Raw genomic sequence first — 14,018 nt, 5'->3', positions numbered from 1 at the left:
TGCTGAGAGTTTATACTATCTTTGATCTTAACTATTTGTTAAAATTTAATTTATTTTCCATACGCCAAAGAAGTATAACTTCTAACGCGTGTACATAAGTACACACTCTTTTTTTTTAATTCTTTTTTCTTATAAGCCATACATCATATTCATTAACTCGGTTTAAAATATAAACTTGCCGTAATAAATAAGCTATTGATCTTAGGTAGTATGGTATCTATTTTTAGAGCAGCGGAGACCAATCTGTTATCTAATATTTAAAGTATAATTAGTACAACTAAATACGTCACTCTTACGTCATTACACATCATTTCGTTTGTGCTCTGAAGCGTAAACCTAAGCCTCGTAGCGGTCATACGTCGAGTCAAGCACCCTTTTGCTATCAAGCTGACCGATTGCCACTACAGTTCTATCTACAAATCCGTTTCTATCGACAGGTTCACACTCAATAACGAGTTTGTTTTGTCGCCTGCTTTTGAGGGTGCTGAGTCCAAGCTTTGTAAGTCTTTGTTCATATGTAAGATTTTTCAGTTCCTGTTAGTAGTTGGTGTAGTTAGGCAACTTGTATATAGGCAACATATATTATATTATAATTCGTATTTGAAGGTAGGTAAATACTAACTTAGTGCTTAGTTAAATAGTAGCCGTGTAATTTGGTTAGAAATTGTTGCTCAAATCTTTAGTGAGTTTTGAATCAGTTATGCTCATTGAAATGAAGTTGTACATGCTTATTAAGTTCCAGTCATAATGATTTGCAATTTTAAGTATGACCTGATTGACATCCAGAATAAACTATACATAAAGCTATTTTTGTAATTGATTTTATAAATTCTTTATTCACTTTAAGCATACTGTTAAATGGTTAACTAACTAACAGGCTACATTTTTACAGGCGCCTAAAAAAATTTACTTGCAGAAAACTGTAACATTATACTACGATATACTTGATTGTAGGAGGTCGTTTATAGGAGGGTAGTTATAAATCATTTTACTACCTAACTGCTAGTCATCTTGAAAAGTTATCAATTAATGACATGGCTTGCTTAGAAAAAAAATTGTATTTTATTCAATATATTATATTTCTTAAGAGCTAATCGCTAAAATAAAAAACGGAGATAGAAGAATTAAAACTAATAAGTTTCGGTTACGGAAAGCTTTGATTTTTTCGTAGTATCGAGTGAAGGCTTGTAATATAGGACTATTTTGGTCAATAAGATTTAATTATTGGTATAAGACTATTTGTTTCTTTAAAATCAATTAATAAATAAATATGTTGACATTTTCTATTTAATTTTAAATTTAATTAAAATGATTTTCAGTCCTTGCAGACGATATATAATATATTTTAATAAATACGTATATAATATATTTTAATAAATACTACATACATAATATATTTTAATAAATACGTGGAATTCCACCTTCGCACGACTCGCCACAAGTTAGGATATCATCCCCACCATCGGGATGTGTGGCGGTCCTCCACAGTGCGGTTTTCAAGGATCATTTTTCCGCGTACTACAAAGCTGTGGAATGAACTTCCTTTTGCAGTGTTCCCAGGACGATACGACATGGGTACCTTGGAAAAAAGCACATACACGTCCCTTAAGGGCCAGCAACGCTCCTGTGATTCCTCTGGTGTTGCAAGAGAATGTGGGCGGCGGTGATCACTTAACACCAGGTGAACCGTACGCTCGTTTGTCCTCCTTTTCCATAAAAAAACGTGGGCAAGACGGGATTACAAGGCCAACATAGACATTTAGACAAATTACTGATATAGATACGGCGAGACTAGTTTACTTTGGTTATTTTAAAATGAAATTTTATTTGCAAGAAACATTGTACTTAAGATGTAAACATAATATTATTAATAATCCAATATGTTTCGTCAATTGAAATGCAAAATATGTTATAGAGTTGTCTAAGTACCAACACACTACTGTTATACTGAAACATGTCGCATTTCACAGTGCCATCATTGATATTAGTTTAAATAAAATTAAAAGATATTATAAAATAAGATGTAAATAATTTAATAACTCACTTAGTACCTATGTATAAAACCAACCAAATTTAATATCACAAAAGTATATAATTATTACCAAATTGACTAGTTCATAATAACAATTCATTTTGTATTGAAAAGTTCATTTAAACATTTTATAGTATTATTTTCATAGTAGTATATTGCTATAGGGTAACGCTGCCCATATTAATACCATCTTTATAGTGCATAAGAGGGCTTTTCGCGGTATTTATAACCTAGGTCCTAAACAATCATTGAGAGCAAAATTTTAAGTAATAAACATGACTATTGCCACTCAATATATTCTTGATAATTTTATGTGTGTACATATAAAGTGAATTTATAACCATAATTTTATATAACAAAAACTCATAAAATATGGATTTCCGCAAAATAACGCCTATTACAATAAAGTCGAACGTAAAAATATTTTGAATACAAATCTCTATAGTACTGTGATGTCTTTCTAAACTTTGTAACAGAGTTTGGCATTTTATGGCAAAACCAATCCATTGTTAGTCCACCGCATAAGTTTCAAGTGTCTGGCGTTCGGTATGCTTAAAACGTGCAGGATTAACTGATATTACTTTGCAATGTATATCGTAGCCATCATTTATATAACTAACATATCGTCCAATATGTCAGAAATTTACGCCCTTCAATGTAAATACTCATTTACATTGAAGGATGAATTAAATAATGCAATATAATTTAATAATGCAACAACAATTGCTTGTGATACTTCCATTTAAAGCCAAAGTTTATTGAGATAATCAATAATTAAAACGGAAACACCAGTAATGATTTCACCGCATTGGTCCCGTCGTGTAAGAGAGTTCCTTATTACCGCGCCCCCACGCCCCTAGCCCTGTAAGCTACGTGCATGAGCTCAAGCATGCAGTGCTAGAATGGACGCGATCGCAAGCTTATCATACTCGCGTTGATAAAGGAACGATTGGTTTGACTAGTCTAATAGCTAAAGTATTAAAAATAATTAATGCCTATTCATTTATTTATTTTATTGGGAACAAAACCAGAAACAAAGGATAAAAATTAACAATTGTTATTGTATCTACCTAATAGTAAATAAATACACATTCAAATTATAACGAAATAAAATAATGACAATTGTTTCCTTAGAACGTCTTACTGAGAACATAAATGTTGAAGATAGAAGCGAAGCCTAGTGAATAATCTGTGTCGGTATTGAATAGCCTCAAGCTTTATCAGGGTGGGAGACATGAGAAGGTGTTCGCACCCCGTCTAGCACTCACTCAGTGTGAAACTGCACACACACTTTATTTATTTAGCCTATTTCTCACTAAGGTTTAAATTTTTGATGTTGCAACTTGTGCACTAATATTAGCTCCGGATTAGCTCCTAGAAATACAAGAATATAATGTAACAAATAAAGTACTTACTGTATTTTTTCAATTTATCGGTTGTCAGATATGTTGTTATTATAAAATTGTATGTCCAGTTATGCAAATAATATCATCATCATCACCATCATCAGCCAGAAGACGTCCACTGCTGTCATTCGAGGACTTTACTGCCGCAACGGGCATCTGTCCGTCGGCACATAGTTGTGCCCTGCCCACTTCAGTTACGCAACCATCTGAGCTGAGCTTGCCAGTGACTTTGCAAATATTGTAGATCTATTAAATATTCAAAAATCATGATTTCCGTCAAACATGAAATATTTTTATCAAATACTGGAAAAAATAACATTTATCTGTAATTTTGTTTTGTTTTTGTTCTCAGGTGAGATGCAAAATGTCTCCATTCCTGGGAAGCCCCTATGGATTGTGCCAGCAACCATGTAATATCTTAACATGACTCCCATCACATTTGCCATCTTTATTACAAGCCTATTCTGGCTTAACTTGAGTGATGCTAAAATAGGTAAGTTTTAAAATAAATATATATTTATATTTGAATTAATTCTCTTTATGATAGGATTCAGATTTATCTTGAACATAAATATTCAGCTATAAAAAAAAATAAACTGCTTTTCTTACTTCATTAATTTCAAAGTAATTAATAATAATTCATTAATCTACAAGTACTGTTATTCTTGACATAAGGTTCTTGTCAAGAAGTTCAAAAATGTATTAATTTTGACATATACCATATTTTAATTTGTTCATAACAAAAATTGCAATAATTGCAATGTATACTAATAGACCCTTCAGATACATTTTTCGAATGAGCTCATATTTTAAGTTCCTTTATCAAGAATCAAACACGTCGGCCATATGCATGCATGCATAAGGAGTGAAAAGGTGTGATATTTTTTGACAAAAATAAAATAATTATTATTATAAACTGTTGGGCCCTCAAGGTTCAACACACTCTTCTTTATTAAATAAATAACAAACTTTAGTAACAAAATTACATGTATTATAGTTATGAAAAAGAAACGTCACACAAATTAAACACTTTTTAAAGGATTCAAATGCGGGTAATTGTTACTTTGTTTTTATATTAGATATTTGGGTAACTCCAAGTCAGCTGTATGGGAACACATAATTAGCCGCCCAAACCACTATATCCGCATCGACCAACCAAAACATTTGGTAAAAGAGAATAGATTTCCCTTAAGACTGGTACATGAACCTATACCTAAATTTAAAAAACATCCAAATTTCAATTGAGAAGACAGGCTAAAATTACCTAACACCTGGGTTTCAATAATCTCTAAATTAACACCCAAACCTACACTACCATAAAAGAAGAGGACACTGTCAGTAAATTTTGGCAAATACTATCTATCTACAGCAAATACCACCTCCAAGGCTATGAATGGCGCTAAACTTCATAATGAAAACTACTCATGACAAATACTATCTTGACTCATTCCATCTGCAGTCCTTCTGAAAACGAGATCTGAAAAGGTCTTAAGACGTCAGGTTAACTAAATTAATAATAAAAACTTTTACGCAAAAATCTAATACAAAAACACAGCTACACTAACACGCAATTTTAATCCTTTAAAAGTGTTTTAATTAAATGTGTAACACTCGTGTTAATCAAAGAAAATACTAAATACTGGCATTGATGTTAATACGCAAGTTCAAACTTTGTAAAGGATCAATTTTGATGATATGATATTAAAAGAATAGGCTTGGAACCTACTAGTACTAAACATAATATATTCTGATATAAGTTTATTATAAATGTCGCAAATTTTATTTCTTAATTAATTCAAACTTAAGGGCTCTCGTTCAAATTTTTACAACAAAAAGTGTTTAGTTGAAGTGTACTCATTTTTTTGGTGGGTGTTATGTATGTTTCAGATAACAAGAGTTGCATTGATCTTTGAAGGGCTTGCATGCTAAAGATAGAATAAAGAGTTTATTTTACTAACATTTGCATATGCATAACAAAAAGCAGATCGTAAATATCACTCTAAAATACAAATGCCCACAAAGCACAATATAACCAACAATGTTGAAATCATATTTTTCTTTGCAGGTTACTTTTGGCACATCACAGATCTCCATTATGACCCCTTTCACAACTCCCCGGAGTTCCATAGAGGTATGCTCGTTACGAAACAAAATTTTATTTTAATTTGGAACTGTATCCGTACTTGTGCACAGAATAATCGTCCTTTGTTTTAAAACTTTGCTCGAATTTCACATCGACTGAATAGAAAAAGATACGTCGTATTGTTATGTGCTAACGTCATAGTGCTCGTATGAATATTAAACTTGTATATACCAATAGTAAAAATGATTTATTTATTATATATACAGGATGTAACTAGATAATCTTCGAATACGGAACGGTTCCATAGAGCTCACCATAACTGGATTATAGCTATTAGCATTTTTGCAAGAAAGTGCTGTAGTTGCAGAAAAAAAAATCAAAGTTTATTATAAACTTTCTTAGCCAGCAATGTAATGCAATGTACAGTACTTACGTAATAAGGGCCAATGTCGCTTGAACAACGTTTCTAATGCTGTTTTTTTGTAATTTATGTTTATTAATAAACATAATTAGATAGTTATGATTAAAAATCAATGGCATTCCATTTTTTATTCTAAACTTCGTACCATTTTTTTTTAATTTATTAAATTTCAGTATATTCATGGTTCAATTTGTCCAATCATGCGAATCCCTCAATTTTAGGATTGGGTTGTATTACATCCTGTATAGAGCCAAAAATAATGGCTAAGATCTTCAAATACAGAACTAACCGTTGATGCAAGCTATTATAGACTGGGACTAGATTATGATTATTTTATAGCGATAGAAATGACTGTACAATATTGTATATTTTTATTGAAAAGACTGCAAAAAAAGAATGCTGGGAGAGTTTCTTGCGCCGCTTCTTCTCTCTCAGTGCGCCTTTTATTTCCGAAGCGGTAGTAGTATCTAGTAGCGATTAGAAATGACATCAAAAAGTATTCTAAAGGAATCAATTTTGAGAAAATAATTGACTTTTATGCCTTTTATATAGATACCTATATGAATAGCCTGTTAAGTGTTTATTAGAGAGGATAATGTAAATCCTCGCAGCTTCAATTCACGTCTTAAACTGCATCTATAGCGAAGACTAGAGATTCTGATTATGTCAATGTGTGGTTTACCCACGTAGTGTAGTTCTCAAGAACTATTCAATATATACAAATCAATATTACATGTGCATCTATAAGGTCGGGATTGTTCTAGTAATTATTTTAGTATTGCAAAGCATTGACGAAATTTACCATAAGATACCAGTGGGAGGCTCCTTTGCACTAGATGCCGGCTAGATTATGAATACCACAACGGTGACTTTTTCCGCCGTGAAGCAGTAATGTGTAAGCATTATTATGTTTCAGTCTGAAGGGCACCGTAGCTAATGATATTACTGGGCAAATGAGACTTAACATCTTATGTCTCAAAGTTACGAGAGCAATTTTCAAGAATCCTGAGCGGCACTGCATTGCAATGGGCAGGGCGTATCAATTACCATCCGCTAAACGTCCTGCTCATCTTGTCCCTTACTATCATTAAAATATTTGCCTATAAAAACTGTGATTCTCTTTTAAACTGCAACTATTGTCACAATTATTTAGGTGGAAATTAAATTAAATGGAAAAAATATTAAAAAATGCTATTAAATTCACGAGCATGACGTGAGGACCATTATCTCACCACCAATTTAACCAAATTTTTAAACATCTATTATTATTTAACGTTCCTTAGAGACTTTACCGTCGAGTTCGTTGAGTTATAGTTAAGTTATACAAAAATAGGCTGAAGCAACATAGACTTCATCAACACTTGAATGTCAGACATCCAACTCCTTGACAGCACTGATATAAAGTTAAAAAGAATAAGTTAGTGTAAAATAGCAAAGAAATAGTAATATTATAAAAGACTGACATGAACTAAATGGTTTCTCCTTAATAAAATTATATTAATGGACACATTCTTAGCTTAGAATGTCCGGCAGTTGGTAAAAGTAAAATTACTTATAAGCCTAACCTAAGGCTAGATTGTAAGCAAGAGGCAACATTACAATTATCATATTAAGATGTTCCCTAGAGTAGAATCAAAATATAGTATATCTTTTGATGGAACTCACTAGACTTCATGAAAATGTAAATCTATAAAAATCTCTGAAGTTAATTTTTTTAAATATATTTATTTATAACGTTACAAATTTACATAAATATAACAGCAAACCAAATATCTCGAAGACTTGTCCGGATTGCTAACATGAGTTTAGTTCAAATTTCAAAAACTCTTTATTCATATAGGTCACGAAAATGACACTTATGAATGTCAAAAAAAAAAATATAAAAATATTTTTTCTTATTGAATTTACCGCTACTTCGTAAAGGGTTGAGCTAATGAGAAGATATAGCAAGACACTCATTGCCACACTTTTAAGTCAAGATGTAGTTCGTAATGATAAATAAATAAAAACGAAGAATAGAAAGCTAGCGAAAAACTTAATTAAGTACATACACAAAGTCTAAAAACAAAGCATAATTAAATCAGGATATCGTATTGTTTCTAAGTTTTGCTATGTCGCAAATAATATTTATATATATAATTCTCTTCAACAAGCTCTAAAATCGTAACGAAGCGCCGAGATTGGCTTACTTGGTGAAACTGCTCGCGTAGCACATTTAACGAATCACGTAGTTGCTACGACATGCTACAGCTTGTGTAGCATTGTGGTTTTAAAAATATATATTGAACAACATCGTTTTATTTAAAAAAGACGTAAACGTCCTAAAATGGCCAGTCCACGATTTTATAGGTAATTTTTGTCACAAAAGCATCCAGCACAAACCAGGAAACCAAATAATATAAAAATCATACAAGGGGTGCAAATTTATTATTTTATCAGCAAAATTTATTATTGTATCGTAGATAATTATCGTGTGTGTGTATCTATTGATAAAAATATTGCGTTCTATATAAGATATTATATTAAATTCAATCTACGATACTGCAGGTTACATAAAACAACAAAGCTTTTGAAAAAGAAATATAAGTTCATTTCTTTGTTCAGTAAATTGAATCCAGAGAGTTCAAACTTAATTATTCATTCATTTGTTCAGGTTGCAAGCACAATCGCGCTAATAGCGAGCACAATCACAGAAATGGGCGACACCGCGACCACACATGCGACAGCTCCTGGCCTCTCATACAAAGTGCCGTGGACTTTATGGCACAGCGACATCCGGATACGCTTGAATTCGTACTATGGACGGGGTGAGTATTATATATTATTTGATCACCTTCGCATATTCCACCAGCGGTGTAACAAAGTCCGAGAGAGCTGTACCGTACGACAGCTCAAGCAGGAATGCCTAGACTGTCGACAGTATGGCCACACTTATAGGGCACGGCGCACGTGCACGTATTTTAATTAATGTTTATATCAATAATTTCACATCACAATGCAATCAAATGATGATTTATGATCTAATTTTAACTAAAATTATTAAACTAAATAATTATAGTTTTTATTCATATTAATTTAATAAAGTCGAAAACTTTGAGCTAATGTCTGAATCTCTCTGTCAGATTTGTTTGTTTACGCTAAGTTTGCACAAACTGGATGTGTGGCGTTCCTCCACAGTGCGGTATTCAAGGAACTTTCTTCCACGTACAACCAAACTGTGGAGTGAGCTATCTTGTGCGGTGTTTCCAGGACGATATGACATGGGTACTTTAAAAAAAGCACGTACACTTTTTTAAAGGGCCAACAATGCTCTTTTGATTCATTCGGTATTGCAAGAGAATGTGGGCTGCGGTAATTAGTGGTTCGCAGAATGGAACGAAGGATACTTAACATAAAACTAAACTACAAAATTACGCTAGCAATAATAAGAAAAGGTATTAATGTAATAGAAATGAAATCATGTCAAATCGAAAAACTGAAATAAAAACAGGCTGGACAAATAATAAGAAGTAAGACAGAGAAATGGCCTATAGAAGTGATAGAATAGGGTCCAAGATATAAAACGAGAAATAACGGAAAACAGCATCGAAGATGGGAAGATGATACCTATGCGTCAGTTAAAGCAGCATCTGACTGCAAAAAACAGGCGTATCGAGCTTGGGTTGCGGCGCTGGGCGCAAAGGACCGAACTGCAAATCAAATCAAATCAAAACGTTTATTGAACTCATAACATTGATTTACAATGGCTTAAGTTCAGTCATACACTAAATTTCATAATAATAAATAAATAATATCAAACAGATAAAATTAAAATCAAACAAATCAAATAAGTAATATAAATAACATCAAACAATTAAAATCACACTTTAAGTAGATCAATTCAATTCCAGGCTGCTTTATCATTTAAATAATCTTGGATATTGTAATAGCCTTTGCTGCTTAATTTACTTTTTGTGTAGGATTTGAATTTATTTATAGACATATTTGCTATATGTTCGGGGAGTTTATTATAGAAGCGAACACACTGACACCTAAAGGAATTACTGACTTTATGGAGTCTTGTGGCAGGCATGACAAGTCTACCCCTATTTCTAGTATTAATACTATGTAAGTCACTTAGTTTTGTGAACTTATTTTTATTCTTTTGTACAAACATCAAATTCTCGTAAATGTATTGTGAGGCCACTGTCATAATACCTATTTCTTTAAACTTATTCTTTAACGAAATTCTAGATCCCATGTTATAAATGGCTCTAACGGCTCTCTTCTGCAGCACAAATATCGTATCGATCTCAGCAGCATTACCCCATAAAAGGATACCATAGCTCATAATGCTGTGGAAGTAACTAAAATATACTATTCTGGCCGTATCTATGTCAGTCAGTTCTCTTATCTTCTTAACCGCATATGCTGCAGAGCTTAATCTGTTTGCTAAGGCAGATATATGGTCACCCCACTGAAGCTTCTCATCTAGAGTTATACCCAAGAACACTGTCTTATTTACAAGATCCAACATTTCTCCATTTAATTTAATATGTGTGTTAATCTTTTTTACATTTGGTAATATGAATTTTAAGCATTTCGTTTTCTTACCATTCAAAAGAAGATTGTTTACTTTGAACCATTGTTCTACCTTAGAAATAGCATTATTTACATGTTCAATAGTAGTTGCATGTCGATTAACTTTAAATAATAGTGATGTATCATCCACAAACAATACTATATCATGTGTGTTCTTTATAAGATAGGGTAGGTCATTGATATAAACTAAAAACAGAAATGGTCCGAGAATTGAACCCTGCGGGACACCCATTCCTAACACGGAGCCTGAAGACCTTAAACTATTAACTTCAACATACTGTATCCTGTTATTCAAATATGAGATTAATAAATTTAATGCACTTCCTCTTATGCCATAGTGTTGCAATTTCCTGATTAGAATTTCATGTTGGACGCAATCAAACGCTTTGGAAAGGTCGCAAAAGATTCCTAAAGAATCTTGTGAATCCTCCCAAGCACTAAAAATATGTTCCATTAATGCAACACCTGCGTCAACAGCTGAACGTCCCCGAGTGAATCCAAATTGTTTATCATGTATAATTTTATTTATGTTAAAATGAGCGCGTAGTTGACACAGTATTAGTTTTTCAAATATTTTACTCAGGGTAGGCAAAATTGAGATAGGCCTATAATTAGAGGGATCTGATGAGTAACCCGACTTGAATAAAGGTATTATTTTGCTATGCTTCATGAGGTCTGGAAATGTGCCACAGTCTATACATTTGTTAAATATTAGGGCTAGATCAGGCGCTATTATATCAATCAGAGAGCCTATTACTTTAACAGATATACCCCAGAGGTCAGCTGTCTTTTTAACATTAATCTCTTTAAATGACTTTATGATATCCGAGATATTAACATACTTAAATTGGAAATTATTTGAACATTTAGTAACATTTGCAGAAAGTAATGATATTGCCCTGGTTGGACATAAGTTTAAATGTTTAGTGGTAGATATGGGAACATTGGTAAAGAAATTTTCAAAAGCTCTAGCAACATCTAAGTTTGATTTTACAATTACATTATTAATATTTAGATTAAACTCAGAGTTTTGATCTTTTGTTTTACCAGTTTCATTATTAATAATTTTCCAAGTAGTTTTGATTTTATCGTTAGAATGTCTTATTTTATTTCTTGAGTATAAAGATTTTGCTGCTTGAAAAACATGTTTAAATGTTTTTGAATATTTTTTTACATATTCCAGAAAGAGTGGATTATGGTTGAAAGTTTTTTCATCATAGAGGCTGTAGAGCCTCATTCTACTACACTGCACAGTTCTTAAGAGGAAATTCAACCGTGCCTCCAGATTTTTTAAGCGGCAAATCGCCCGTGCAAAGTCAAAACACGTCGTCATAATCGGCGAGCAGCTTTCCAGTTACCCGACCGGAACACGCAAGTTCTGGTCGTTGTCGAAAGCTGCTCTTGGTAACTTCAGCCAGCCGTCCATGCCGCCGTTGCACATGAGGAATGACACCCTGGCCCATACGGCAAAGGAGAAAGCCGATCTCCTGTGCACTCTTTTCGCCTCCAACTCGACTCTTGACGACAACGGAAAAACACCGCCGACCATCCCGCGGTGTCAGAGCTCTATGCCTGAAGTACAGTTCAGACAGAAAACTGTTAGGCGAGCTCTGTTTTCGTTGGACGTCAGGAAGTCGAGCGGGCCGGATGGCATTTCTCCAATCGTGCTTAGAACGTGTGCCCCTGAGTTGACGCCGGTGCTAACGCGTTTATTCCGGCACTCTTATTCTAAAGGCGTAGTCCCTGACTCATGGAAGTCAGCCCTTGTCCATCCGATCCAAAAAAAAGGGACACAGTTCGGATCCGGCAAACTACAGGCCTATTGCTATTACCTCCCTGCTCTCCAAAATCATGGAGAGCATAATTAGCCGTCAGCTCTTAGTATATCTAAAGGGTCACCAGTTGATCAACGATCGACAATACGGGTTTCGCCATGGTCGGTCGGCAGGTGATCTTCTGGTATACCTAACACATAGATGGGCAGCGGCTATTGAAAGCAAGGGGGAAGGCCTGGCAGTTAGCCTGGATATAGCGAAGGCCTTTGATCGTGTATGGCACAAGGCGCTCTTCTCCAAACTTCCATCATTTGGGCTTCCCGAGAGCTTGTGCAAGTGGACCTCCAGCTTCCTCACTAGGCGCAGCATGCAGGTCGTTGTCGACGGATATTGCTCGAACCCGAAGCCCGTGAATGCTGGAGTGCCCCAAGGCTGTGTGCTGTCTCCCACGCTGTTTCTTCTGCATATCAATGATATGTTGGACACCTCCAACATTCATTGCTATGCAGACGACAGCACTGGTGATGCCGTATACACTGGCCATGCAGGTCTCTCTCGGGAAATCGTCGACCAGTGCCGGGAGAAACTTGTGTCTTCTATCGAGTCCTCTCTTGAGAAGGTGGCGGAATGGGGAAAATTTAACCTTGTCCAATTTAACCCCCAGAAGACTCAAGTTTGCGCATTTACCACTAAAAAAACCCCATTTGTCGTATCACCGCTCTTGAACAACACTTCCCTCAAAGCGTCGCCTAGTATCGGAATACTGGGTCTCGAAATCTCGAGCGATTGCCAATTTCGTGGTCACCTGGAAGGCAAAGCCAAATTGGCTTCAAAGAAACTGGGCGTCATTAATAGAGCACGGCAATACTTCAAGCCGGCCCACATACTAGCGCTCTATAGCGTCCGGCCACACATGGAGTATTGCTGTCATCTCTGGTCTGGCGCACCCCAGTATCAGCTCGATCCATTTGACCGCGTGCAACGCAGAGCAGCTCGAATTGTCGGAGACACAGTGCTCTGTGAACGGCTGGATCACTTGGCGTTGCGTAGAGACGTCGCTTCATTGTGTGTCTTCTACCATATTTATCACGGGGAGTGTTCCGAAGAGCTGTTTAACCTGATTCCTGCCGCCAAATTCCACCTTCCCTCGACACGCCACAAGTTAGGATATCATCCTCACCATCTGGATGTGTGGCGGTCCTCCACAGTGCGGTTTTCAAGGAGCTTTCTTCCACGTACTACAAAGCTGTGGAATGAGCTTCCTTGTGCGGTGTTTCCGGGACGATACGACATGGGTACCTTCAAAAAAAGCGCGTACACCTTCCTTAAAGGCCGGCAACGCTCCTGTGATTCCTCTGGTGTTGCAAGAGATTGTGGGCGGCGGTGATCACTTAACAACAGGTGACCCGTACGCTCGTTTGTCCTCCTATTCCATAAAAAAAAAAACTTGGGCAGGCCTATGCTGGAAAGCAAGACAATCTAGAAACCGGTGTCTAATACAGTAAATTATTACTTGGTTACATTGTATATAAAAAAATCTTAACAGTTAGTCGATTTAAGATACGAAATATAGATAGATTGTAAATAAAGGCTATTATTATTGCGCTGCGTTGCGTTCGTCAAATGGCTACAATTCTCTTTCAAATATTGATTTTTAAGGAAAGCGCTACCGAACAGCTTTATCGACGTAATCTGAAGTAATAGTTTGTACTACGAAAAT

The 14,018-nt window shown here is 35.0% G+C and overlaps 1 protein-coding gene across 1 annotated transcript in view; it reads left to right on the top strand.

Moving 5' to 3' along the window:
• LOC126965035 (acid sphingomyelinase-like phosphodiesterase 3a) overlaps positions 1 to 14,018 on the top strand; it is a 110,813-nt gene that overhangs the window by 72,232 nt on the left and 24,563 nt on the right. The window contains exons 2-4 of the mRNA XM_050808462.1: positions 3,791 to 3,931; positions 5,504 to 5,569; positions 8,596 to 8,749. Coding sequence (XP_050664419.1) covers positions 3,862 to 3,931; positions 5,504 to 5,569; positions 8,596 to 8,749 — 290 coding nt within the window. The 5' untranslated portion in view covers positions 3,791 to 3,861. The remainder of the gene's footprint in view (positions 1 to 3,790; positions 3,932 to 5,503; positions 5,570 to 8,595; positions 8,750 to 14,018) is intronic.

This window comes from Leptidea sinapis, chromosome 6, assembly GCF_905404315.1.
Source record: "Leptidea sinapis chromosome 6, ilLepSina1.1, whole genome shotgun sequence".
Lineage (NCBI taxonomy): Eukaryota > Metazoa > Arthropoda > Insecta > Lepidoptera > Pieridae > Leptidea > Leptidea sinapis.
Note: the sequence above shows the minus strand (reverse complement) of the source record. Positions and strands in the feature narration are given on the sequence as shown.